Here is a 23,753-nt window from a genome sequence, read left to right on the forward strand (position 1 = left end):
AAGATAAACGTCATTGGACCTGAACAGGGAGCAGTTTATTACTGTGCAGCCAGCAAAGCACAGTGACAAAAATCCTCTCTGAACATGACAAAAACTCTACACTCATTGTTTTATCATCTGCGGTTTTGATCAGAGAAGCTGCAGAGCACCTGCCTCTGTGGTTACATGTTGGTTTAAAGCTTCAGTATCAGAAATAACTTTGTTTCAGTCCATTTTAACTTGGTATGCTATTTAAAGGTCCCATATTGTGACCTTTAAAAAAAACAATTGAAGTCTTTCACCATGACTGCATAACTCCAGCTCTAAAAGCTTGTTTCACTGTCTGCAGCTTTAAATGTAGCTCAGCTGCTGCTGTCTCCCCTTCAGGAAGGAAACTCTCTATGTCTGTCATTGACACAGAAAAAAAACAACAGCAGTCAACCCTGATATGTCTATTAAATACTGTAATTTACATTTTTTATAGAGGCTGTCTAGTCTGACTAGAAGCCACAATTTGTCACAATCATGACGTTTTACTTTATGAGATTGCCATACAAATAATTTAAATTAAATTATGTATGTAATTTTTTTATGCCTCTGTCTGCTTCAGATGAGTGGTATTATCAATTTGAACCACCATCATTTTGCTAGAAATTCAACAAATTGCCTCCTTTGAGTTATTTGACTCAGTTTTCAATTATCTGAAAACCTAAATGTGTCTAAAGCAGCGCTGTGGTGTTTAACAATGAACTAAATCCACAAATTTAATGATAAAATTAGAAGTGAAGCAACTCGAGGTAAACAGTTGGTGCATTTAAACCACTGCAGACGGAGATGTCAGTGGGAAATAAAGTGGGAATAATGACTGGAAAAGGAAATTAGTGGTATTCTTCAAACCGTTTTCCTGTACGAACAGAAATTATTGTAATGTTTGTGAAAAATAATCACTGTCAGATCAAACATTAGCAAATAGATTCCAACATAATAAAGGATATTATTTAGCCAAAGTTCACTGTTATACTCAACACTGTCTGTAGTGTAGCCTAACAATATTTACCCATGTTATTTATTACAATGTCTAGTTTAGAATGCACCACAACTAAGCAAACTCCTCCCAGAAAGCTGCATATTCAACTGTAATGTGATGTTTCTTCGTCTCCTCCCTTTTCCTCTTTAACCCTCAGTCTTGTCAGCTCACAGTCATGTAATGATTCTCATTTATTGTGATCTGATTCCAGCAACTAACACCCAAAAACCTCTAATTCACAATTTCAGTTGCCATCTAAAGGTTTCTGACAGATTGTTCGATGTTGACAAAAGACAAAATGATCTTCGTTGTAATTTTCAGCCTGACAGGTAATCATTTGAATTATCCCACTGGATGTGAACATTTTTATTTATCACCTACATAATAAAAGCATGTTCTCTTTTTTTACTTTTACGAGGTGTTTGTCTGGGTCTTGACGTCGGTCAGTCTCCCTCTGAAATCGTCACCAAACCTGGAAAAGTGGAGATTTTCTGCTCCCATGATAGAACTGACTACAGAGTGATGCTTTGGTACCAACGACCACCCGGAGAAACAGCCATGAAACTTATCGGATATTTGTACCGAAAAGACGTCACAATGGAAAACCCGGATCAAAAGGATTTTACCATCACTGGAGATTTGAGTCAGAACACGGCCAAAAATGGATCTCTTATAATCAAACTAGCAGAACAAGATCACAGTGCGGTTTACTACTGTGCTGCCAGAGAAGCACGGTGACAGAAATCCTCCCTGAACTGTACAAAAACTGCATCGGTGGTTTTGAATACAAATCGGAATAAAGTGATGTCAGACACCTGCCTTTGTGGTTTCATGTTGGTTTCAAGCCATCACAAGGCAGTGGTATTGTGCTAAAATTGTCTTTGTGTATTCTAAACAACCTTCTGAACCCCAAGAGTTTCTGGGCGTTTGACATTTTTACTGCAATATGAAGTTCTGCACCTCTGAAGCAGCAAAACCATGATTAGAAGTAGGGCTGGCCCGAATAGTGGTTTCTGGCCTCCGGTATTCGGGCCCTATCAAAGACGAATATCCGGATATTCGTTCCGCCCCTTAAGGGTAGGGGGTGGGTGGGGAGGGGGGCGACGGCCCGAATATTCGGATCCGTTCGTCTGGTCTCCGGGGTGCAAATTTTGCCTTCATTTTGTCTTCAGTTAAACTGAAGAATTCCCAAACAGCAGAGGTCTTCAGCATCTAGTCTTGTGTTTATGCAATGAAGTGAAGCATGACGTCAGAGTCGGCAGCCACCCGGCCATTCAGGCGGTGCTAAGAAAAACGAATGGAGGAGCCGAGATGAGCCGAACATGGCGGGATGAGCCGAAGGCGAAGGGAAGAGACGAGCTCCGAATATTTTCGTCTGGGGGGAGAAGGGGGTGATTATATAGACATATGTGTATATGTTATAGACGTGTGTATGTTTATGTGATCACAGGACAGGATGAGCCGATATGAGCCGATGTGGGCTGAAGGAAGAGGGAAGACAGTAACGCCGCATATTCGTTCCGCGGGGCGGGGCGAATATTCGGATACCAAAATTAATACACACGTGGACAAAATTGTTGGTACCCCTCAGTTAAAGAAGGAAAAACCCACAATTCTCACTGAAATCACTTGAAACTCACAAAAGTAACAATAAATAAAAATTTATTGAAAATTAAATAATCAAAAACAGCCATCACTTTTGAATTGTTGATTAACATAATTATTTAAAAAAACAAACTAATGAAACAGGCCTGGACAAAAATGATGGTACCTCTATAAAAGATTGAAAACTATTTGACCAGAGTGACATGATTAACTCAGGTGTGTCATTTAATTGACATCACAGGTGTTTCCAAACTCATAATCAGTCAGTCTGCCTATTTAAAGGGAGACAAGTAGTCACCCTGCTGTTTGGTGAAAAGGTGTGTACCACACTGAACATGGACAACAGAAAGCGAAGGAGAGAACTGTCCCAGGACATCCGAAAAAAATTATAGACAAACATCTTAAAGGTAAAGGCTATAAGACCATCTCTAAACAGCTTGAAGTTCCTGTGACAACAGTGGCTCATATTATTCAGAAGTTCAAGACCCACGGGACAGTAGCCAACCTCCCTGGACGTGGCCGCAAGAGGAAAATTGATGACAAATTGAAGAGACGGATCGTTGGAATTGTATCCAAAGAGCCCAGAGCAACCTCCAAAGAAATTAAAGGTGAACTCCAAGGCCAAGGTACATCAGTGTCAGATCGCACCATTCGTCGTTGTTTGAGCCAAAGTGGACTTCATGGGAGACGACCAAGGAGGACACCACTGCTGAAAAAAAACTCATAAAAAAGCCAGACTGGAATTTGCAAAAATGCATGTTGACAAGCCACAAAGCTTCTGGGAGAATGTCCTTTGGACAGATGAGACCAAACTGGAGCTTTTTGGTAAGGCACATCAACTCTATGTTCATAGACTCAAAAACCAAGCATACGAAGAAAAGAACACTGTCTCTACGGTGAAACATGGAGGAGGCTCAGTAATGTTTTGGGGCTGCTTTGCTGCATCTGGCACAGGGTGTCTTGAAAGTGTGCAAGGTACGATGAAATCTGAAGACTATCAAGGCATTCTGGAGAGAAATGTGCTGCCTAGTGTCAGAAAGCTTGGTCTCAGTCGCAGGTCATGGGTCTTCCAACAGGACAACGATCCAAAACACACAGCCAAAAACACCCAAGAATGGCTGAGAGAAAAGCGTTGGACTATTCTAAAGTGGCCTTCTATGAGCCCAGATCTGAATCCCATTGAACATATGTGGAAGGAGCTGAAACATGCCATTTGGAGAAGACACCCATCAAACCTGAGACAACTGGAGCTGTTTGCTCATGAGGAGTGGGCCAAAATACCTGTTGACAGCTGCAGAACGTTCATTGACAAATACAGAAATCGTTTAATTGCAGTGATTGCCTCAAAAGGTTGTGCAACAAAATATTAAGTTATGGGTACCATCATTTTTGTCCAGCCCTATTTCATTAGTTTGTTTTATTAAATAATTATGTTAATCAACAATTCAAAAGTGATGGCTGATTTTGATTATTTAATTTTCAATAAATTTTTATTTATTTTTACTTTTGTGAGTTTCAAGTGATTTCAGTGAGAATTGTGGGTTTTTCCTTCTTTAACTGAGGGGTACCAACAATTTTGTCCACGTGTGTATCTGGATACCGCCGTAGCGAACGAATATTCGGGTCCAGCCCTAATTAGTAGAGAGAAATCAGAAATTTCTTCCGTGCAGTATTAAAACGAAAAAGGCATAATGTCATAAATCTTTAAAAAAAAAAAAAAAAACTCTACATACTATAGATGTTTTACAATTTCTGCTCTGTACAAACAGCCTGCAGTTCAGCCAAAAAGGCTCAGGATTTTAGTAAAGACTGATGGTTGTAGCTGAGTCCCATCAAGTTTCTCAGCGCAAACAAGTGCAGATTTTTTAGATTTTTGCAGAATCTGGTTAATGCAAATCTGTACTTTCAGAAAACTATTTAAAAGACATGTAGATTTTGACTAATTATTAAAATTTTAAGCTTAGATCTGCTTGTTTTTCCCAACAAAACAGAAAGCCACAAATGATGAGTTTGAGGACTATTACAAAGTTGAAGATATCATTATTTTTGCTATTTTTTCAATTTCTGGCTCAGATAAATAGTTTAATTTGGTCACTGAAAAAAAAGGAAATTTCAAATCTGCTGGTGGGCTTTGGGGTTCAGAGGATTAAACCAGACAACAAAACACAAACAACTACACAAAAATAAGACACAAAGGGACAAAATCACACATTAAACTGCACAGCCTCATATTGTACTGTAGAGTGCAGTAAACAATAAACAGCTCAGTGTACAGCTATAAGAAGCCACTCCTCCTCCTCTCAAAAGCTTCCTCCTGAAACAACACATGAAAGCACGAAAAGGAAACACCCTGTAAAAACCTAAACACCGCATTTCATCCATGACTTTATCTCTGTGCTCGAGTCACATCTATTCACGATGATTAGATTTCTTTTTTGCGGTTTCCTCACAGGTAACACTCGCTTCTCAGTCAAGTCAGATGTACCGCTTTTCTATTTTAAATCAATTAATCCTCCCAATTTTGCTCACAGCAGGTTTTTCTCTGGGGCTTCAAGTCGATCAGTCTCCTCCTGCTGTTTTTAAAAAGGAGGATGACGAAGTTAAGCTTTTCTGCACTCATGAAAAAAGCGACTACAGAATGATGCTTTGGTACCAGAAGTCACCCGGAGAAACGGCTCTGAAACTCATCGGATACGGATACGTCGATTTCAAAGACGACGGCGTGGAAGAGCCGTTCAGAAAAGATTTTAAACTTGCCGGAGATCTGACGAGCGACAAGAAAAACGGCTCGCTTTCCATCGTCAACCTGAAAGCACGAGAACACACGGCAACGTATTTCTGTGCAGCCAGTCAGCCACAGTGCCTCAATCAGCCATCTGCTCGTCACAAAAACCTCTTCCTCTCTCTGCTCTCGATGAGTGTTAAAGGGTAAATTACTTCTCAGACAGCTCAGTGGTTTGACTGATTATTCGGGCTTATTTGTCATGTTTATCCACATTTTCTCCTGCACAGACAAAGAGGCTTTTTGTCAACATTAAAGGGAAATCACACGTGACAAAATGACAACAATGGAGATTAAATTAAATATATTCACATTGCTAACCAATTTTGGTAGTTTGGGTTTTATTTACTCAAGCATAATCGAGATTTTTGTTGATAATTTTTATTTTTAATAGCAGAAAAATGCATAAATATTGTCAAGTAAGTGTAACTATATGTGGATTAATCATGCTTGTTTTCAAAAACAAACTAAAAGTCAGACAAATGGAAGCCAACAAGACATTAAACTACACAAAAGGGGCACAAATCGACACAAAGAGATAAAACTACACAAATAAGACACAACTTAGGCAAAAATGAGGCACAATGTTACAAAAATGAGGGTAGAAAATACCACAAACAAGATAAAACACGACAAAAATGAGACAAAAAACAACATAAACCACACATTACATAAATAAGAAAGAAAGGGTAAAAACGTGACATATAATGCCACAAAAAGGGCATGAAAAAGACACAAAAATACACAAATAAGACACACCGTAATAAAAATGACACACAAAGTTACAAATATGAGGGTAGAGAACACCACAAACAAGATATAACATGACAAAAATGAGACAAAACACAAATGACAGCATGATATAAATAACACACATAGGGCTAAACTCGTGGCATCTGATAGCCAAAAATGACACAAACAAGACAAATATACATGAGACATCTTATGGCAAAACCAATATAAAACGACAAAAATCAGCCACAAAATGACAAAAAAAAAAAGGTACAGAACAACACGAATGAGACACAAGTGACATGGCGTGACAAAAAACAACACAAACGACACAACCTGATATAAATAAGACACAAAGGACCAAAAACATGACATAATGCCACAAAAAGAGCATGAACAAGACACAACTGAACAAAAATGAGACACAAAGTTACAAAAATGAGGGTAGAAAACACTACAAACAAGATACAGCATGACAAAAGTTAGAAAAAAGAAAAACAAAACACAAATTACAACCTGATATAAATAAGACACACAGGGCTAAAAACATGACATATAACGGGCAAAAAGGACACGAGACGGGAACTGATAAAGGGTTAAAATGTTTCATCTGTGGCGAAGAATTTTGGCTGAAAAAGTACTGGGCACAAATCTGATACTTCATTGCAAGACTTCCATGCAATAAACATCACAAAAATAGTTTTCAGAGGTCCATATGTCATTTTTTTTCACTCACAAACTAGTTGATAAACCAAACTTCCTGCTCCTCCTCCTGATTCAAAAGCAAAGACTCCAGTTGATTCCTGACATTCAACATGAAGCCGTCTCACCTCATCGTTTGCATCATCAGCGTGTTCTGGGTTAAAGGTATCACTTCACTCTAAAAGATCTCAGTATTTACTTCATTTTTCTGCTAACTCTCGCACCAAATCCCACTGCGTTTCTTCATCTCTTCACAGGAGTTTACCTCGATAAACAAAAACAAGTGTTTCAGTCTCCACCTGATCTGTTTTGGACTCCAGACAATAAAGTTAAACTGAATTTAACGCATCGCATCCAGAGCTACGACACGATCCTGTGGTATCAGCGCTCACCAGGAGACACCGCGCTGAAGCTCATCGCCTATGTGTCTTATAAAAATCCAACAGTTGAGCCGCAATTTCAAGGCCGCTTCGATGTGAGCGGAGACGGAGAGAAAGCAGTTTTTCTTGAGCTCCTGCAGCTGAAACACCCTGAAGACACCGGAGAATATTTTGGAGCAGCGAGTATGCACGGTAATAAAAACAGAGAGTTTCTCGTACAAAAACCTCCACGATGATCCAGCAGATAACGACAACCACACAGGAAACCTCTGAGAGCATGCGACAGCAGCAAAAATGTACACACTTAACAGCACTGTGGTACATTAGAATATATTTTAAAGTTTATTTGAATGTGCACATTTACAAAGTGAAGGAAAATTCTGAAGACGATTGCATAATATACTTACAAAGAGGAGCTTTAGGGGTAAATAAATGCAATTAAAGTGGGGGTTTCTGTTAAAATAAAGCACTATTCTGTATTTTCACACTTTAGAGATCTTAAAAGAAGAATTCCAGCATATTTATGTGTTTATTGTGCTCCAGGTTTTGTGCTCTTCAGCTCTGTTATAAAGATTTAGAGAAACAGAGATTAGCAGAGCAATTACCAGAAACTTTCTATAAAAGAAAGCAGATTTTTACAAGAATCATTTTAAAAAATCCACTAAAATTAAACACAGAAATGAGCCACCTCCTGGTTTTACTTGCTGCTAGGGTTGGGGTGTGTTGCTTTTTTGTTTTGTTTTTTAATTCACTGTTTTTTATTATTTTTAGCAGTTGACATTTTATTTTTTGGTCAGTTTAGTGCATCTTTATTCATAGTATTATTGTGCATTTTGTATCTTAGTATTTCTAGTTTTTATTTTTCTATTGTAGTGGTGGTCACTTTACTCTTTCTGCCGGCTACTGTAACAACAGCTTCTCTTTGAGTATCAATAAAGCATTTCTACTCTACACTAATTCCTTTAGCTCTATCAAGCACGTTGTGACATTTTATTTGTATGAAAAGCGATAAAGTCTGCTTGACTGATTAATTGATCAAAAATATTATCTGTGCACCTTAAAAAAAATAGGCTTAAGTGGTTAAATTCAAAATAAACATTTATTCCCCATGTCTTTACTTAAAAATGATCAACAATTATCAATATAATTGAACTAAAACATCTTCTAGCGATTTTTTTTACATCACCCAGTCCAGTTCAACCTCACTAAAATCAACTAAACAAATGGCTGGACTGAACATTCAGCTTTCAGTAGAGTAAATAAAAGTTAATACAGTTGGTAAAACATCTGTTCAGCCTGACTCAAAACAAATTATTCATGTAAAAATCAGCTTTCTTCGGAAAACTGCATGGAGTTCACACAAAATGCCTCTGCTATATTCCGTTTCCTGAATCTCTACAAGAACAGACAGATTATACAGCTAAAAAAAAAAAAACAGACTAATATTCATATATAACTCCTCACAATAACAGATTATTATTACTTTACGTGATTCAGCGTTCTCTGTTCTAGGATATGAGTTATTATAAATGCTTCATGTTTGCTCTGCTTGAACCACAGTGAACACACTGACCAGCAGAGAGCAGTGATGAAGCACCGACATGCACATGGAGGGAAACTCCTCCTCTTCCTTTACTACAAACGTGGAGGCAATCAGCCTGTGGCACTGCAGAGGGAGAATTCTGCAAACCTCTCATTAAAGGAGATATGCCTCTACACAGCACATCTAAAAATAAGACAAAAAATAAACTGTTTGCACAAACTAGATTCTGTAAAAAGCTAAAAATTTTGCACTCCTTGACGCCACCCTGAAGCCATCAGTGGTTTGGCTGCAGCTAAAAGTCACGTGATAAAAAATCAGCGACTTTCTGACTGAACTACAGGCTGTGATGACTTTACGTCACAGACAAACTGACGGCGTTTCCTCCCTGCACATCTCAGCTGGTGTTCATTTCATTTCCTCTTTTACAGTCAGAATGACTCCTGGCATCACCACCTTGACCTTCTTTATATTCTGGGCTGCAGGTAAAATAATAACCATAAAGATGAAAACACTCACAGAATTGCTAAGATAAATATTTGCGTTTCTGTATGATACTTAGCGTTTGAGTCTCACATTTAAAATCCTTTGTGTTTCAGGTGTTTCTGAGTCCGTTCTGATCACTCAGTGGCCTCGCTACATCTCCAGCCTTCCCGGCAGCCCTGCAGAAATTCAGTGCTACCAGAACGACTCGGATCATTCGTATACGTACTGGTACAGAAAGCAGAGAGGAAAAGCTTTAGAGCTGATGGTGGTTGTAGTAACTGGCCTTTCACAATTTGAAGACGGATTCAAATCTGGTTTTAAGGCAGCAGCCACAGGGAAGCTTTTGAACCTGGAGATATCCAGCGTGGAGGAGAAAGACGAGGCTGTTTATTTTTGCGCTACCAGTTTACACGGTGCTGTGGCAAACCTCAGGACTGTGACAAAAACATACAGCAGAGAAAAGGTTCGTTGTTCTGACACCTGACTCACGAGGAGGAGATAATATCAGCAACTCTTAAACACATTTCTGAACCCCAAAACCCACCAGCAGGATCAACATCACACCATTTACCAGAGCCTAAAACTGTAAAAACTTGAAAAATTCACAGATTTTCAATGTTCCAATTGTCCTTGAACTACTCATCTCTGTCTGAAACTGACATTTCATCAAAACTGCTTTATTTTAAACATCTCATCTAAAAAAAAAAATGGCAAAAAATGAATCATTTACACTATGCAGGTTCTGCAAAAAACTAAAAATGGTCTCTTCCTCTATGCAACCCTGAAGTCATTAGAGATTCAGCTGCGACTGAGAGACACGTGACGAAAACTCTGTGGCCTTTCAGCTGAAGTACAGGCAGTGTTTGACAAAACAAAGAGACTAAGAGTGAAGTAAACATACCTGAGCAACAAAACTAATGCAGCATGGCTCCAAAAATACTATAAAAGGAGCAAGTTGTCAGTAAGTTGCTGGAAGATAATAATAATTTTATTTATGTTGCAACTTTAAAAACTGAGTTTATGGAGCACTTTGACAGAGAAGCCAAAAAAAGAGAATACTTAGGAAGACAATATTATATCAAAAAGCCAGTCAGGCCAAACAGAAAGAAAAAAGGTGAAAAAATGAAGTTAAAAAAAGGATTTCAATATAAATAAATGCAAAAAACAACCGCCAATTGATACAAATGAAATACTAAAAGCATCAAAAATTAAGATTGCACATGAAAGGAGTGAAAAAAATAAGGCGGGATGAAAGCAAAGCATTGAGAATAAATTAAAACAGATACATACAGCATGGTGAAATATCTTTCTGATATGCAAAGTACTAGAACTTGTAGAGGTTATAAAAATATAAGTAGTCGAGCCATCGCTTTTTTCAGCATTGGTAACACACGTGGGCCTTTGGAAAAAGGCTTGATTCCATTATTTGTTCCATTTTTGGAAAATAAATAAAAGAATTTAACCTTTTTTAAAAATATTTGTAACTTTTCAGGTTGTTCTGTTTCCATAGAGGTTCAGGATTTTATATTAGAGTAAAAAATGAGCCCACAGTGGGTCTGAATGTGACAGGAACAAAAAATACCCAGCAACTGCTACAAAGAAAAGGGGATTAAGTAAGAAATTGTTCTCCAAGATAAAAAAAAAAAGCTGCCATCATTTGCCCTTTCTTCCTGCTTTTCCCAACCGTCTTGGACAGATGTGACCAACAGGTGGAGGCACAGCTCACAGCAAGACGCCTTCCATCAGGAGGGAGTGGTGGTGAATTAAAACCACAAACTCAACTCCTTCCCTCTTCCCCCTGAGCCGTATTACTCTGTGAGAAACGCTTTTCCTTCCATCACTGCTCTGCAATGTGTCCACGCGCGCAAACCTTTGTTTTTCTCTTCATCTGGTCGTCATGTAAGATCTCACATTCCACCCTGGACTGGCTGAGCGTTGGCTGTTGATGTAAATTCTGTAACGTCTGCTGCTGTTTTCTCCACAGGTCAGGTGAGCGCCGTCACATTTCAGCATTTTCCACCTCAGATAGTGGAGGAGAAAACTGAGGCTCAAATTAAGTGCAGCCATGATGACAGCTCCCTTATAATAATGTACTGGTATCAACAAAAACAGGACAGCACGTCTCTGACCCTCATCGGGTTCGGATACGAAAATTCCCCAACCTACGAGGGCGACTTTCAGCAACAGTTCGAACTGACAAGAAAAAGCGTGACAGAAGGAGCTCTGACTATAAAGAAAGCCGATCAGTCGCACTCGGCTGTTTACTTCTGCGCCGCCAGCACACAGTGATGTGGTTCAATGCTTCTCGCTGACTAAAAACCCTCAAACCTTTCCTGTAACTGAAACCGCTTCTCGTTGCAGATTCTCACTGAGGCAGCAGCTCAAACCTGGAGGATGTCCCTCACTGTGATCGGGTTCATCCTCATCCTGCTTCCATGTAATTTTCAAAGCAATTAACAGCACTTTAACCGTCTTCTCATGCATCGACTGCTTTTAAAAATCTTTGTTTTGCCCCCACAGATCAAACCGAGAGCGTGACTTTTAAGGAAACTAAACCAAAAATTGCCAACAACAAGGAAAGAGTGGAGTTCACATGCAGCCACGATGATGGTGCTCTCAATGTGATGCTCTGGTACCAGCAAACACAGAGCGGGACGATGAATCTAATTGGATTTGGCTACTATCCGGGCGATCCCAACTACGAGAAGGATTTTGTAAACCGGTTTGAAATCACCAGAGAAAACGTCCAAAATGGAGGCCTGGTTATTAAGAGCGTGGAAGCGTCAGACTCGGCTGAGTATTTCTGCGCTGGCAGTACACAGTGATGTGGTTTAATGAGATCGCAGCAACAAAAACCTGCTTCTCTCATGACGTCGTTTGCAGGATCCCACCACAGAACAGTAGGCGTCAGTAACTTCCACTGTTCACGCACAGGGGCAGATTTCATGTGAGAATACAACACAGACATCCAGTTAAATAAGTTACTTACAGGACAGATTGTTAGGATGCACTACACATATTTAGAGCAGTGGAAAAGTAAAAGTAATAAGTAACTGAATGTGTATTTTCTTTCCACTAGTCTGAAAGAAAGCATGTTATGGAAGGTAAATAAAAAATATCCACAGAAAATATTTCAAAATTGACAAATTCATGTCAGGGAGTAGTGCAAGAGTACAAAAATAAGCACAGCATGAAAAGGTAAAAATACAGAATGGAATTTCATTGTACTTATTGCAATGACAATAAAGCTTCTTAATCTTAAATATTCTATGAAACAATGACAAATGAACAAACCCTGCAGTACAATAAAACAGTGAAGCTGAGCTTACATAGCTGCTTCTGAAGTGCAAAATTTAGGCTTTCAAAGGTGTGTTTTACAGTTTAAATCTACACATGCAGACAGACAGAGAGCAGTAAAACAAACTAGTCTGAAAAAAGCATGTTATGGAAGCCCAATATTCCCAAATCTGAAAATTACCAAATGCGGGGGAAAAAAAGCATAAAAATCTTATTTAAGAAAACTAAAAAGACGTTAAGTGAAATCAACATATGCAGGGCAGATAGCTGCTGTTCACGGTAAGTTTCAAAAAACACAAATACGTGATTAGTTAAAAACTCTTCCAATAAATCAGGCTATAAATGAACAAAACCCACAAGTAAAAACCTTTAGCATACATATACGTAGGGAAAAAAATACAGGAAAGTTTCTCTTACATAGGTGCTCCTGAAGTAGAAATTTATGGCCTTTAAATATGCGTTTTGTAATTGGAGCCTACACATACAAACAGACAAAGTGTAGTGGAATAAACACCTAAAAGTGCATTTCTTATTCTTCTAAAAGTATGAAAGAAATCATGCTATCGAAAGCTAAACATCCCCAAATCTTAAAATTAGCAAATTAATGAAAAAAACAACATTATTGCCTGTTTAGTAATAAATTCTTGTTAAAGAATACTATTACAAATTTAAGCAGTGAAAGAGTGCAAGAATTAAAAAAAAAAAAGCACAATAGGTTAAATATTGTTCTATAATCAGACAGATAAACAAGCCTGCCTGTAAATGCTTTCAGAATATAGACAGGGGAATAAAACTGGAACGTTTGGTGTATTAAGGTGCTCCTGAAGAGGAAATTTCTGTCCCAGAGTGGAAGGAAAAAACACCCTTTAATAGATGTGTCTTATAATCTAAACCTACACTCGCAGACAGAAAGTCTTGAAAAACCAACACCAAAATGTGCATTTTCTGACCATCGGTTAGGTTTAATTTCAGTATTTGAGGGACGCGTTAGGCAGAAGTCTGGAAGTTTCTGTAGGAAATGAACCTAATTTTCTGCATTCGGCACCAATGTCTGCCATTTCTGTATTAATTTATGGTATAAATGTCTATTTATATAAAGGAAAACACAAAATTTAAGGGACAGGACAATATTTAAGAGTCCGCATTTGCTTCATCATCCATAAAATTTTCTATTAAGATTACATCTAACAATTTGAACTCCAGTTTACTGTAGCAGTTCAGTACACTAGCTGCTAGATTTTCACTGGTTTTAATGAACTTTTTTAATTATATACAGTTTATGTTTTTTGTAATTTTTATTTATTTTAACAGTGTAGAAAGATACTTGTTCTGTCATGTCCCTGCCTAAAGTTTGAATGCTGGTAATATGTAAAGACTGGGAGCCAGCTCAGGAAGGATCTCAAGTCTGGTTTTCTTTGCATTTGCATCAGTTTAATAAAACAAACACAGTTTTATAGTCAGGTTTGGGCTGGCTGTACCTACTGTACACATCACTGCATCCTCAATATATAGACTGATGCATAAAACTCACTTTTGTATATACTATCCACGGTTTAGGTTTCATTCTGTGGTAAATTTTGAGCACTTACACACGTGGACAAAATTGTTGGTACCCCTCAGTTAAAGAAGGAAAAACCCACAATTCTCACTGAAATCACTTGAAACTCACAAAAGTAACAATAAATAAAAATTTATTGAAAATTAAATAATCAAAATCAGCCATCACTTTTGAATTGTTGATTAACATAATTATTTAAAAAAAACAAACTAATGAAATAGGGCTGGACAAAAATGATGGTACCCATAACTTAATATTTTGTTGCACAACCTTTTGAGGCAATCACTGCAATTAAACGATTTCTGTATTTGTCAATGAGCGTTCTGCAGCTGTCAACAGGTATTTTGGCCCACTCCTCATGAGCAAACAGCTCCAGTTGTCTCAGGTTTGATGGGTGTCTTCTCCAAATGGCATGTTTCAGCTCCTTCCACATATGTTCAATGGGATTCAGATCTGGGCTCATAGAAGGCCACTTTAGAATAGTCCAACGCTTTTCTCTCAGCCATTCTTGGGTGTTTTTGGCTGTGTGTTTTGGATCGTTGTCCTGTTGGAAGACCCATGACCTGCGACTGAGACCAAGCTTTCTGACACGAGGCAGCACATTTCTCTCCAGAATGCCTTGATAGTCTTCAGATTTCATCGTACCTTGCACACTTTCAAGACACCCTGTGCCAGACGCAGCAAAGCAGCCCCAAAACATTACTGAGCCTCCTCCATGTTTCACCGTAGGGACAGTGTTCTTTTCTTCGTATGCTTGGTTTTTGAGTCTATGAACATAGAGTTGATGTGCCTTACCAAAAAGCTCCAGTTTGGTCTCATCTGTCCAAAGGACATTCTCCCAGAAGCTTTGTGGCTTGTCAACATGCATTTTTGCAAATTCCAGTCTGGCTTTTTTATGAGTTTTTTTCAGCAGTGGTGTCCTCCTTGGTCGTCTCCCATGAAGTCCACTTTGGCTCAAACAACGACGAATGGTGCGATCTGACACTGATGTACCTTGGCCTTGGAGTTCACCTTTAATTTCTTTGGAGGTTGCTCTGGGCTCTTTGGATACAATTCCGACGATCCGTCTCTTCAATTTGTCATCAATTTTCCTCTTGCGGCCACGTCCAGGGAGGTTGGCTACTGTCCCGTGGGTCTTGAACTTCTGAATAATATGAGCCACTGTTGTCACAGGAACTTCAAGCTGTTTAGAGATGGTCTTATAGCCTTTACCTTTAAGATGTTTGTCTATAATTTTTTTTCGGATGTCCTGGGACAATTCTCTCCTTCGCTTTCTGTTGTCCATGTTCAGTGTGGTACACACCTTTTCACCAAACAGCAGGGTGACTACTTGTCTCCCTTTAAATAGGCAGACTGACTGATTATGAGTTTGGAAACACCTGTGATGTCAATTAAATGACACACCTGAGTTAATCATGTCACTCTGGTCAAATAGTTTTCAATCTTTTATAGAGGTACCATCATTTTTGTCCAGGCCTGTTTCATTAGTTTGTTTTTTCAAATAATTATGTTAATCAACAATTCAAAAGTAATGGCTGTTTTTGATTATTTCATTTTCAATACATTTTTATTTATTGTTACTTTTGTGAGTTTCAAGTGATTTCAGTGAGAATTGTGGGTTTTTCCTTCTTTAACTGAGGGGTACCAACAATTTTGTCCACGTGTGTACCTTCCTGGATTCCACGCCATTTTGCGTGTTTTCAGCATCAATTTCTGGTTTAAACGCCTGTTATTGTAATAGGAAACACACAACCCTAGTGTTATGGGGTTGAGAGGCAGTATTTAAGGTGGATTTATCTCCTTCATCTCCCCTCACATCTAACAATTTGGACAAAAATGAGTCCAAGACCTCAAACACAACACAGCAGAGAGCGTCTTCATTAGCTTAGCCGTTAGCTTACAGTTTAAGCAGACACAGAGCTAAAGTCTAATACATGCTAGGACGAAAAAATATCATTCTTACCTTGATGAAGTCAAGGTAATCTTCTGGAAGAGTTTTAAACCGTTATAGTAACTCAGAAACTGTGACAGGTAACAAACTGGCAGCGTCTCCGACTGACATGTGCTCCAATGGTAGCAGGAAACGGGTAAATCTGCCTTCCTGTACCGGAAAAACTCGGCTGTTGACGGCAAACAAGTTTTGTTTTTTGTTTTTTAAAGAGCAACAGAAATTGTAAAAATATTTTTTTAGTTATTTCCCTCCAGGTTTAATCCACCGAATTACTGAATTGTTCGAACTCATCAATAATTAAGTCTGAAGCACCTGTGGTAGTAAATCAGTGGGCGAGGCGTTTTATCAAGGCTGGCCAATCACGCTCGGCTTTCGACATAACCGCTGCAGCTATTGGGTAATTTATGTGATTGACGTTAAAGCGCCTCCTGTCGACCAATGAAAGTCGCTCATAGGACGTATACGTGGAAGAAGTGCGAATTATAAAACTTGTGCTGTTGGATCCATTTTTGTAGTTTCTCAATGATAATTTGTAATGACAACAAATCTTCATATTGTAGAAAATGGAACCCAAAACGTTACGCTTTTATTTTTTTATAAATGACGTATAGATAAATTATGTAATTTTTCTAAATGTACTTTTCTATTTTCCATCACGAACCTTTCCCATCTGTTTTCTTACCATATTTCATTTATTTAGCAATAAGGTTTTCTAAAATTGCAGATGACTTATTATCTAACTAAAAATGCCATAATGCTACATGTAAATACTGAATAAAGGCAGCTTGATTCATTTTGTGGACATATTCCAGTCAGAAGTTTTTATTGAGTGGATCTTTATTTCTTTAGATCACTCCGTTAATCAGAAAATACTGGTCACAGGCACACAAAAAAGAAAGAAAAACTTTGTAAAGGGCATGCTGAACTTACAGAGATAGAAAGCAAAGACAAATCTTTATTATTGAGATAGAAGGAAAATTACTCCAACCAGTAATCATTACTCAAAACTGTAGTCAGTTTTCTGTTAATTTACAGATGGAATAATCAACCAAAAACAATTAAAAAAAACTTTATTGGACAAAAATTGTGATATTAAAGATATTTCTGTAGCTACATTATCAACAGTTATCATATGTCAAACTAAATATAACATCATTTCAATAATTAGTCATTTTTCATGATGTCAGAGGAAGGAAATAATGAACAAGGAAGTCATTTTTCACTGGTTAATGGACCTGTATAATATAATAATTTACAAGTATTGTGTTAAATGGAAGTGTATTTTTACATTTAATGGCTTTAAATTCATTCTCAAACTAAATGCATTCATACATTCCAGGTTATCTTTATGACTGAATATCAGAGATACCAAAAACACCAGTCTCAGTTTGATAGTAGAACATAGATTGATAATCATCATGTGAAATGCTGCTGCAGATGATTATCCTCCCCAACAAAAACAAAGTTGGGGGATTTATCGAAATCATTCATAAAGGACAGAATGTACAGACAGCCTTTATTTATTTTAGTTCAGCTTTATCCAAAACTCTTTTCTGATCACGAACACACACCATTATAAAGTTACAAAACAACACTCAAATCAAGCATGAAGACAAGAGACGGGAGAAAAACGAGTAAATTAAAACAACATTATTAAAAGACATTAAAAATGGGATTAGAAATTGCACATCTGATCAGAGCTTTGAACGCTCGCATTGAGACAAAATCATTTATTTGTTCTGACAGTTACTCCAAACATCGAAAAGCAGACAGTCGCCAAATTCAGAGCAAATCCTGACATTCTGTATAGCAGCCATTTAGATGAATGAAAACTTTAATAGTAGGTGAGTGATAGAATAAAACACAAGAAGAGAGTTTAACCACAACGGATGTCTCGTTAGGCTTAACCTTCATGTCGTCCTGTGGGTCAAAATTGATCTGTTTTAAAGTTCGAAAATATTGGAAAAAATATATATTTTGACAGTCAAACTTCTGTCACTGTTCAACATTTTGAGAAATCTTTAACATTTTTTTGGTGGAAAAAAAGAAATGTTAAAAATGTTTCTTAAGAACATTCACAAAAAAATCTACCAAAATCCAGCGAAATAAGTTCTTAAAGAAAATATTAGAGGTTTTACTGATATACATGTAATCACTTTAGATATTTTTAGGATTTTTTTGAAAGATTTTTATTCATTTAAAAAATATTTACAAGAATTTTCCTGCCAAATTTGGGGGAATTTAAAAAAAAATCAAACTTTTAAGGGAAACTTTTAATAAATTATTGGAATTTTGTAGGCTTTACAAATTTTCAGAAATTTGGGGGATTTTTTTGCTGAATTTTGGGGGGTTTTTTTCAGACAAGGAAACAATATTTATTGGTGTCCATAAATGAAAACAACAGGAGGGTTAATGGAAGCCAATAAATAGGTTACAAAGCACACAGCAAAGTGAATTGGACAATTGGCTACAGTTAACCTCAAGACAGGAAAAAACTGGAAAATAAATTAGTAAAAAACTAAATAAAACAATAATAGATAAACAGTAATTATATGAGAAACATAAAGATCAATAAGGGCAGACAAAAGTCACTCAACATATGTGTATTGTGATTTTTCTTAGAAGTATTAAAGGTGGAAGAGCATCTGATTGAAATAAGGCTTTTCCGGCATCAGTCGTCCTAAAAAACATCTTTCATACTCTCCGAACTGTCATTTCTAATCAGCCAATGAGAACTAAGAGTCAGTCTTAGGTTCTGGTTATGTGATCATGTGACCTCTTTCCTGTGAACACTGATGTTTGACTCATTCAGCTGAAGACGGCTCATCACCAACATGCTCCTCACAGTATTTCTGTCTCTTCTGTTACATTCAGGTGAGTTCTGTGTATTAACAAACAAGCATCAGATCAGATTTCCTGGAGTCGCTCATCGACTTGTGGGACCATAAAACGTCATCCTTCATGTGCTGCAGGTCTCAGCGTCGTCGTTCTTCAGTCTGAAGATCTGATGAGTCTCCCCAGAGACCCTCTGCTGCTGAAGTGCAGCCTGGGTGAAGGCTTCTCCATGAGCAGCTACACCATGCTCTGGTACCGACAGAAACACCACGGAGCCCAGATAGAGTTTCTGACCAAAGAGTACGACGACGGTTCGGGACGCTTCAAGTCGTCGATCGATACAGCCAAAAACAGCTTCACTCTTCAAGTTCCTGAGCTGTCTGTGGACGACAGCAGCATCTACTACTGCGCCGCCAGTCACAGTGATGCAAACACAGCAGACAGTCATACAAATAACACGACAGATGGCAGGAAGGAGCTGTGGCTTGTCTGGGTTTGATCCAGCAGAGGAAAGTAGGTTAAGACACACTGGCTAAGATTAACCGAACATAGCAGTTATTTTACGTGTCCATGAGGGGCTATCGGTTGTGCAGCAGTGCAAGAATCTGTAAAAATCTGCAGATACCTGCTGCTGAGAGGATAAAACACAAACTACAAAGAGAAGACATGTTCTCTTACAGCTCTTAATGTGTATTAATATCATATTAACCACCTGTCTTTTCTGCTTATAAAGTGCTTTGACTGCAATGACTGAATTGTGGGTAAATTATCCTCCATGCTGGACCTACATATGTGTAAATTCATCATGTCGTATGTAGGGCTGGACCCGAATATTCCGAATATCCGAATATTCGTTCGCTACGGCACTATCCGGATATTAATTTTGGTCGGCAGCCATCCGAATGGCCGGGTGGCTGCCGACTCTGACGTCACGCTTCACTTCGTTGCATAAACACAAGACAAGATGCTGAAGACCGGTGTTTGGGAATTCTTCAGTTTAACTAAAGACTGAACGAGGGCAAAATGAGGACCTGGGAGACCAGACGAACGGATCCGACTATTCGGGCCGCCCCCCCGGTCGGATGTTACGGGGCGGAACGAATATCCGGATATTCGTCTTTAATAGGGCCCGAATATTCGGAGGCCAGAAACCACTATTCGGGCCAGTCCTAGTCGTATGTATATTTATCCATATAGAAACTCAATCTTAACTGTCCTCATCTGTCTGTAAATTTCACTATGTCATAATGTACATATCCAAACGTAGATTTATCATGCCTGGCATACTGTCTATTATTCTATCTTTATTTTTTAGCCCTGTTGTCCTTTCTGTAATTCTTGTATTTCTTTCTGTCTGTATCTGTATCCAGTTGCTGTAACATGAACATGATCAATTAAGTTTATCTTAGCTTATCCAATATGTACATACTTCTTTAAATCATTAAAATACATCTGTCTTTTACAACAAACACGCTACTTCACCCTACTAAAATTGCAGTGAAAATGGCCAAAGGACATTTAACCAAATATTTCAATAACTGTGTATATTTTTGATTGAACAGATTTCATCATATTTTCAGAAGACCTTTAATAAATCAATGAAAGAAACAAAATGCATGAGTCTGTGACAAAGACAGGTGTTTTTTTTTCAAAATTCAGAGTTATAGGAGTCATTGCAAACTAAAGACTGCCATGATATACGTGATCTTCACAAGTGTCTGTAGACTTTCGTTTAAAAGTGTACATAAAAGATCAACAAACATTTAGGAAGTCAGTGAGGCCAGTGGTGTGTAGCTCCACATTCAGAGGACAAAACACAAACTGCAGATAAGACACACATTTCGTGATTTGCATTAGTAGTACCGTTGTGAACAAAAGTTTGGATATACTTCAATGAAACGTGTAATCACATCTTTTACAAAAAACAAGCTGCTACAGGCCACGAAAACTGAGGTGAAAATGACCAAAAGATATTAAACCAAATGTTAGAATTGCTGTAAATAAAAGAACAATGAACACTTTGGAGATCGATGAGTCCAGCGGTGTGGGGCTCCACATTCAGAGACACCTGTGAAAAGGACAAAACACAAACTACTTAGTGACATGTAATGGTGGTTTATGGAGAGAGGAGAGGTGCATCATGGGAGTCCCTCAACAGTCTAAACCGACAGCAGCATAATTAAGGGACAGTTCAGGGTCATCCAAGCAGCTACTGTATAACCATAAGCTCTGTCAAGAAGGAAAGTTTCAAAGTAGAGAGGGTGTCTGCCTTCCGAACTTTTTTGATTTCGATATTGCTGCCAAATGGCTTAACAGGGTCAGACAAGAAAGCAGACACCACAGACAGGCAGAGAAAAGTACCAAAGAAAGCTGGATATAAAAAGGAACCAATCCACAAAAAACTAAAAACAGAAATCCTCAGTAAAATACAGACCACAAACCTGGTTAATACGAGGAACATGTGGAGCGCAAGGAGAAAGTCACGCTGGAGTATGAGAGATAGAAGAACAAATAAGACAAACTAACAAAGACCATACTATTTATACACTCAGAAGTGATTAGAGGGGGAAGACACAGGTAAAACTCATCAGGGGAATCGAAAAGGAGGGAAACAGAGACAAAGGGAGGACATATAACAACAAGAGACATACAAGGACAGACATCTTTATGAAATAACATTAAAAAACTCAAGACAAGTGTGGTGAAGGTGAAAGAAGTCCGTCCTACAGACTTTCTTCATGTCCGTTAAAGGACAAACCCTGGTTGAAAAGTTCCTCACAGTAGAACTAGACAAAGGAAAAGTCATTCAGAGTAATTATCTGCTTAGACTGTTTGTTTCTGAGGTATTAAGTGACTTAAGTTTAAGGATTTTATGGTTTTAAGCCTTCTAAGTGATTAGTTTCGTCTGGCTTTATAGATACATGAAACGGGGTGTCATCTGCATATTGATGAAATCTAATGCAGTATTTCTTAATCCCTAGTTTTTGTACTATTGTAAATATCTATTTATCATGTTTTTTATAAGAGCTGGATGGATAGATAGGGCCTGGAGGGCAACAGAGAATAATACAGGGGTAGAGAAAAAGTACAATCTGAATGCAAAGTTGTGCTGGATTACATTCAAATGTGTAGCTAATAGAGTGGCCACAGAATGTACCGGATATCCTCGACTACAGCTAGACTTTATGTCCTGCTATATCAGCGTTTGCAGATTCCACTTCATACAAAAAGCAACTTAAGCAGAACTGATGAGTTTCTAAAGCTCAGAGTTGCAGTAATGAGAGGCAATTCCTTTCAGTCAACTTTAAACCTGTTTAGTCTTTACATCAAATAGTCTTACCTTGTTGAAGCTAAAGTTCCTGTAGAGTCTAAAATCTTGCAGAAATGGCTTCTGGATGCTCATGAATGAGGACCTGAACCTGCAGTTGCTGCTCAGCGTCCACCAGGAGACTGATACTGTACATGTAGGAACCTGTGAAACATGAAAGTGGGCAGAGTTGATGGTAAAAGAAGAGGAGGAGGGCGAAGAAGTGAAGTTATTTCAGAAGTTTAGATAGCGGAAGTACTGCTCAGTCTGACAAAAGGCTTAATGGAGACTGATAGAAGGTTTTGAATTTGCTGTGACAATGAAAGTCTTCTTGGTTGCAGTTTTAATCTTCTCCAGTAAGAACATTTTTATTAACTGAAGAGTTTTCTGCTCAAGATACCTTTTGTTTATGTGTTGCCTTTCTTTTTGTATTTCCAGATTTCTGTTTCTGTCTGAAAATCCAGCAGCCTCCGGCAGTTTTCAGCCGTGAAGGAGATCAGACTATAACTCTGGACTGTGAACAAGACAATAGTCAGAACTACTACATGTTCTGGTACAGGCAAAAAGACGGAGGGAAAATAGAGCTCATAGTGTTTTCTGTTGGTAAAGACAACTGGAGCATTGAAGATGATTCAAAGAAATCCAAGTACAGCATGTCGCGGCCCTCGTTGCTCAGTTCCACGCTGCAGATTCACCAGGCTGAGGCTGCAGACTCGGCTGTTTATTATTGCGCTTCCAGTACAGCACAGTGGTTCAGAAAGCCTCAGCAGCTGAACAACAACCCGAAGAGGAAACCAGGAGGAGGAATTAATGACAAACTGTGATGTGTGGAAGTCTGAGAGGCCCTGAGACGGATTGAGTCGAGGTGTGGCACTAAAGCGACGTTAAAACAAGACGTGAATCTAAAAACAGAACACGCGCATCGTGAATTGTGGAAGATTATTAAAGGAACAACAAGTCGTTTGTTTTCTACCGTTTAGCTTCTGCAGCACCACAGAGCTGATGTGGGCAGATAAGTGAGCAGGTGTCGGGTTCAGTCGGGTTCATCGCTCCATGAAACATGATCAACCTGTACAGCGTCTTAACTGTGTCAGTCTGGGCACAAGTCTGAAAATGTTGATGTCAAATAAATCTGGGTGCAGCCTGACAGGTTAAAAACATATCGGCTTTAAGAGGTTAGCAGACACTGACCTCTGCAGGGTTCATGTGAGATTACAGTTTGGAGTTGGAGCTGAAAATAAGGTCTGCATGAAAAAGGAGTTATAGCGGAAAATGTATGAAGTAAATTCTGTATCTGCCATAATAAAGAGTAAATATGACATATTATACTGGTTTAAAGTGAAGTTATTGTCATTTACATTCTGGTTGTTTTTTTTTGCTCCTGTCACATTTCTCCTCAATGTGGACTCATGTTCACGACAATATAAAATCCTGATAAGAAGAAGAGACAACTCAAAAAGTCTCCTATAAATTAATTAAAATAAAAAACAACAAAAGCTGAATTTCTTTGATTATCTACTTTAGAAAAATTTAAATATATGTAACATTTTTTCAATAGCCCACAAGTGTTCT

At 38.3% G+C, this 23,753-nt stretch overlaps 1 protein-coding gene, 1 long non-coding RNA gene and 1 gene segment (V, D, J or C); 2 read left to right on the top strand and 1 right to left on the bottom strand.

Annotated features, from left to right (window-relative positions):
- Positions 1–23,753, top strand: part of LOC110945276 (M1-specific T cell receptor beta chain-like) — a 79,401-nt gene that overhangs the window by 40,655 nt on the left and 14,993 nt on the right. The gene's annotated exons all lie outside the window — the stretch shown is intronic.
- LOC110972869 (Ig heavy chain V region 6.96-like) lies at positions 18,818–20,322 on the top strand. The segment is given in 2 exon segments: positions 18,818–18,913; positions 19,012–20,322. Coding segments are annotated over 2 exon segments (402 nt in total).
- LOC127534400 (uncharacterized) overlaps positions 20,446–23,753 on the bottom strand; it is a 36,173-nt gene continuing 32,865 nt past the window's right edge. The window contains exons 4-5 of the long non-coding RNA XR_007942513.1: positions 22,215–22,346; positions 20,446–20,942 (exon numbers count right to left, since the gene is read on the bottom strand). This is a non-coding gene — a long non-coding RNA (uncharacterized LOC127534400). The remainder of the gene's footprint in view (positions 20,943–22,214; positions 22,347–23,753) is intronic.

This window comes from Acanthochromis polyacanthus, chromosome 1 (genome assembly GCF_021347895.1).
Source record: "Acanthochromis polyacanthus isolate Apoly-LR-REF ecotype Palm Island chromosome 1, KAUST_Apoly_ChrSc, whole genome shotgun sequence".
NCBI classification, from domain to species: domain Eukaryota; kingdom Metazoa; phylum Chordata; class Actinopteri; family Pomacentridae; genus Acanthochromis; species Acanthochromis polyacanthus.